Source organism: Asparagus officinalis, chromosome 3 (genome assembly GCF_001876935.1).
Source record: "Asparagus officinalis chromosome 3, Aspof.V1, whole genome shotgun sequence".
In the NCBI taxonomy this organism is placed as follows: domain Eukaryota; kingdom Viridiplantae; phylum Streptophyta; class Magnoliopsida; order Asparagales; family Asparagaceae; genus Asparagus; species Asparagus officinalis.
The window spans coordinates 4,355,446-4,360,999 of record NC_033796.1 but is presented as its reverse complement, the minus strand read 5'-3'; the positions used below and the strand labels follow the sequence as shown (position 1 = coordinate 4,360,999).

Below are 5,554 nucleotides of genomic sequence, written 5' to 3'. Positions count from 1 at the left end.
GCATCCTTCAGGATATGATATGCTGATCTTCCATCTTTAGGAGAACTTTCTTAAGGGAAGGCTCATCCACATTCTGTTGATTTACCTTCTTTGTAAGTATTTGATTTAAATGTAGTGATTTTGAGGAGAATAAGCATCATTATATTTGGTAAGAAGTATAAAACACCGTGAATAGTACACAATACATAAGGACTGTTTCATATAGTTGATTGTTTTGTTTTTCCATGCCAATGAATTGTTTAATATGACAATGATTGGTCAAGGAACTTTGTATTGTTTGAATATTTAATGTTAAATGAGATCTATTGAAGTTCGACAAGGACCTCTAGATTTGATTTTTCAGAAGCTTTCTCTGATATAAAAAAATTGTTTATTTGAATACCCATTCGTTATAAGAAGTAATCGGAAAGCCTAATAACATACAATTGGGCTTAAAATGAACGGAATATGTGGAGAAATTTTTGGAAATTTGAACTTTTGCAACAGTTATGCTGCTAGGCCTGTAAGGATACATGTTACGTGCCTTATCATTCATGTTTCAGTTTCTTCCTTATAATTTTGTTTGATGTGGTTTCACACTTGTAGCATATCGGTGGCACAGTACTCTCCTTTTAGGGGATTATGTTTTTGATTACTTCCAGGCAATTTGGAAAATTCACCATCATCAGAAAGTTCAAGCCCAAAGAAACTCAAAGCAACTTATTGTTTTTTGCAGGAAAATACTAAATTTGAGGATGATGGCATTGAAATAGAGCCATTTAATTTGAAACAAGAAAGAGAAGAAGGGTATTTTGACGCAAGTGGAAATTATGTTGAATATGTTGGTCAAAATCAGATCAAGGTGGTGTATGATTTCCCTTTAATCTTAATAATCTTCTCAGTTTTCATTTTAATGATTTGCTCACAAAGTGAGAAGGTTCTATTTGATATTTGATTTAGGATGCCTGGCTCGACAACGTAGTTGTTGATTCAACTTATGCTGAGAAGATTCCTAAGACGACTATACAAAATGAGGAATATCAAGATCTTTCATCAGAGGACATAGGGAAGATAAAGAGGAGCATAGCTAATGTACTTCAGCCAGGAGAAACGGTAACACTCAACACTTGGCTGGAATGTGCTTCCTAATGCAAATCTAGCTAGTGTTTATGAATAAGTCGTTTATTTTCTTTCTTGAAACAGGCATTAACTACTTGTACTTGTGTTGTGGAGTCTGTACTATTTTCTCCCCACTGCATGTTATATTAGGCTTGCCAGTCTGCAAACTTGGGAAGCTTGATGGTTATGATGAATGTGGCTTATTTATGATTATATTGCTTGATAAACTGGTCCTAGCTGGATAGGCGTGCCAGGAGCATGTGGACTAATTTGATCATACAGCTTTTCTTCCAGTACTCATTTTCAGTACTTCAATTCTTCAATTCTTCAATTCTTTATCATGATATTCGTTTCACTGTTTTTTTTTCTGGTTATGCCTTATCAATAGTTCTTTCTTCAGGAGGTTTCTTTATGCCAAGGTCTATATCCATATACACAACAATGGAAAAAAAGAAAGTTTTAGTCACTTGGTCAATTTTGATGGGTTTCATAAGGGATCTTGCCCTGCTGTCCTCAAGTTGTTTATCGAGCTTCGCATAATGAAGAACGACCATTGACTCATTAGTGGACTGGTGATGGCGGACAGACCAACATTTTATCTTTAGGAGAATTATTTAAATATTTTTCTTTGGACCATGTTATACCCCTATTGTGTTATATCCTAATTTTGGAAAGTTGTAGCACTCATGTTTGAGCAATATCTGGTGCATATAAGTTACATTCTGATCTGTTTGAGTTGGTGGTTTTCTCCGTGAACAAGATAACCTACACTAGAACATGATATCAGACCATAAAGTTCTGAAAGGGCCTGTTGTTTTCTTGACAGCTCATATATATGCCAAAATCATTCAAATTATGAAACATAATTTTAGGTGGATGGAATTTGTAGGCAAGATGGTGCTACTAGTGAATTTCAGATATCGGCCTTAGTGACTAATGTATGAGTGCTTGGCATGCATATATCTTTATTACCAGTTATCTCTATGTTTTTTTTGACTTGGGTATTCACAATCTTTAATATTACGATAGTCCTCTGCGACTCGTTTATTTCATGGGGCATCAATTTGGTTGCTTAAAATTGGTTATGTTCCTATGTTTGCAGATAATACAAGCTTTGAAAAGGTTAAAAGGAACTTCCAGTGACAAGAGAGGAAAGATGTCTGAAGGAACAAAGCTCATGTTTGATCAACTTACTGAGGATGCCATGAAACTCATGGAGAATGGCGAATACAGTTAAGTGTTATGCTGATAGTTGTTTTCTGTCTTTGTACTACACCAACTTTTGGAGCCATAATATTGTTCCAGTTCATAATATGCTTTAGCCCTGAGCAATCATGTTCTCTTCAAATATCTGTGTATTTGCAAAATATCAGATGTGTGCCTAAACACATGGATGCATAATCCTATGCACATCATATAATGTGGGGCAAAGTTGAACCCCCATTTTTTGTGACTTCTGATCAACTGAGAAGACTTTTTAGGCTTCTCTCAAGCCACATTGTGCCACCACACCATCTTAGAGTTTCTCGTTCATTTGAGTTCAATTACAGTCAATAATATTTTATTCTTAATTAGAAAGTGATTAATGGAGTTATATTATTTTAGTGAATAGCTTTTAAAAATGTAATTAGTTAATTGTTATTGACTGTGTTGAATAGTTATTTTATTTTTGTTGCCGAACCTAAATATTCTAATTTGATAGGATAGGAGATTAAGATTCTTGGAAGCATTGCTTATGAGATTATTTCAGCAGAACTAGAAAACACCATGATACTTATAATGAGAGAAGTTCTATGGAAATTGAACAAGATAAACCATGCCACTTTGTCATCGTTCTTGGTTGTCTCATTCAAAATGGAAACTCACAATTATAGTTTACAATCCTTGTTTGATTAGTGCTGTTAAAGCCAGTCATTTGATTAGATATTAATTAATGAATTTAAGCTATTTTTGGAGGCACCTCCTTATTGAATTAGTAAGTGACGAGCGATTTACAGTGAGGGAAGGCACCTCCTTAATTGAATTTGTTAGTTATTTGAAACATTCAAATATCTCATTAATCATTGCATAGTGCCATCTCATCATTTCATAATCGACTATGTTGAATAATTATTGTTATTTCTAAAGAGACAATTATATTGTTATTTGGAAATTAAAGATCCATTGAAGGATTCTAAGTAGAAAGCAAATGTAAATACTGTTTGTATTTATACAGTAGAATTCTTTTAGTGTCCCAAAGTGTTTTCTGAAAAATCTCTTACTGAGTTTATTATTTCTCAAATAGAATTTGTTTCAACATTTTCAATTTTGAGTTGGGGGATTGAACTAAGTAAAGCCTAATCTAACTTTATGGATCCTTCTGCTAATCTCATAACCAATTTTATGGCAATATATGTAATCGCGGGGTCAAGTAATTCTAGCTAACAATTGCATTAAATAAAGTTTACATTTTAGATATATTGCAAATTACCTTTTATTAGAAGAAAAATCTTTTATTTTGAAGAAATAAACATATCTTAGAGGCTGTAACTTTTAAAAATATTTTTCTTCATATAGTTGTGCATGGCACTAGTGTGCATGAGTGTGCATGGCATGAGTGTGCACGAGTTTTCTTGTTTGCATTTAGGCATACATTTTATACATTTTTATACATGCTAATTCCAATTTCTCACATGTCAGCATTCTCATGCAGAAGCACGCATGCAGCATGCTTAATATTTGTACCTCCTCTCATATATTCCACTATTGTTGTATATTTGTTTATGATGAGCTTCCTTACACTTCTTTTGTGTATTGTGTTTTAGACTTTTATATTTCTTTGTTTCCCCGTCCTTGTCTCCTACAATATATTCATCGATTATGATTTGGCTGTTTTACAGATGTTTACCATGAAGAAAGGGAGATTTTTGAGCAGGAAGCAGGTTAGTTTAGAGAGAGAGAGTGTGTGTGTGTGTGCTGTTGAAGACTGCTACATTTTTGACTCTATAAGCAGGGTTAGCTCTCATTGATGCCACTTAATAGGAGCATATGTACTTACCTACTGTCTGGGGAGACCAGTCAAATTGTTGATTCACACATATCACTGTTTTTCAAATATTCTGTCTATATTTACCTTCTCCGTTTTCACATATTCACTTCAAATGTTTAGCAATCTAATTTGTCACACACATCATATTTTTAAAATTTTCATGCATGTGTTTTTCTTTTCAGTTTCTACATATTGACTTCAAATATATGGCATCTAGCATATTTCTGAACTCTTTCAAGGTTTCAGTTTTTTAGGGGGTTGATTGGTTGGGACAAGTTGGGGCCAAATGGGATAATTGTTATGGAACAATTTTATCCCTTTGAGATATTTTGAGTGGGGTAAAATGGAATAAATGGGATAATGGGACAATTTGAACATTTGATTTGACAATTCATGTGGGATAATTGGCGATGTGACACCTTATTAAAATATAATTTTATCTATCAATTACTTCTAAATTAACTTATCCAATTGGTTCAATATATTATTTAGTATATTATTATAATATAAATATTATTTTACTTTATATTAAAATATAATATGTTATGCTATTATATTACATTATATTAGTATGCTACATTATATAATAATTGATATAATATATGAACAATATATTTAATATAATACTTTAATAATATATTATTTAATTTAATATATTATAATATAGTATCATAGGATATAATGTACTGTATAAAATATTATAATATTTTACTTTATTCAATATAATATTTTTAAAAATATTTTATTATAATTAAAATATAATATTTATTTATATTATATGATAATTACAATAATATATATTAAAAGGTATCATGTTATAGTATAATATATTATATAATTTCAAACTATAGTATTATATTGTATTATATCATAATAATTTATTAATATTAGTAATTATTATATTATACTATAATAGTGTGTTATATATATAATAACTGATATAATATACAAACAATATAATATAATATCTAATTTAATATATCAGAACAGAGTCATAGGTTAAAGTTTACCGCATAAAATATTATAATATTTTTTTATTCAATATAATATTATTTAAAATACTATATTGTAATTAAAATATAGTATAATATTATATGATAATTACTATGATATATAAAAAATATAAAAAATGTATTATATTATAGTACAATAATATATTTATTAATATAATATAATATAATATAATCACATAACATGATTTATGTTATATTATATTTTATACTAACATATTTATTAATTTTAATATGTTATATTATATTATGCTATATTATTATATTGGTTTAATATAATACACTATAATATAATTGCTACAATAAAATATTAACTACAACTAATATAATATATTATATAATAATATATTTTATTAAATATTATTTAATATTATAATTTATATGTTGTATTATTATATAATATAACATAGTATGTGAT

The 5,554-nt window shown here is 29.5% G+C and overlaps 1 protein-coding gene across 1 annotated transcript in view; it reads left to right on the top strand.

The window, feature by feature from the left end:
* The window catches only part of LOC109832714 (CD2 antigen cytoplasmic tail-binding protein 2 homolog), a 15,370-nt gene that overhangs the window by 674 nt on the left and 9,142 nt on the right, over positions 1 to 5,554 (top strand). The window contains exons 3-6 of the mRNA XM_020400118.1: positions 716 to 841; positions 940 to 1,092; positions 2,201 to 2,330; positions 3,978 to 4,019. Coding sequence (XP_020255707.1) covers positions 716 to 841; positions 940 to 1,092; positions 2,201 to 2,330; positions 3,978 to 4,019 — 451 coding nt within the window. The remainder of the gene's footprint in view (positions 1 to 715; positions 842 to 939; positions 1,093 to 2,200; positions 2,331 to 3,977; positions 4,020 to 5,554) is intronic.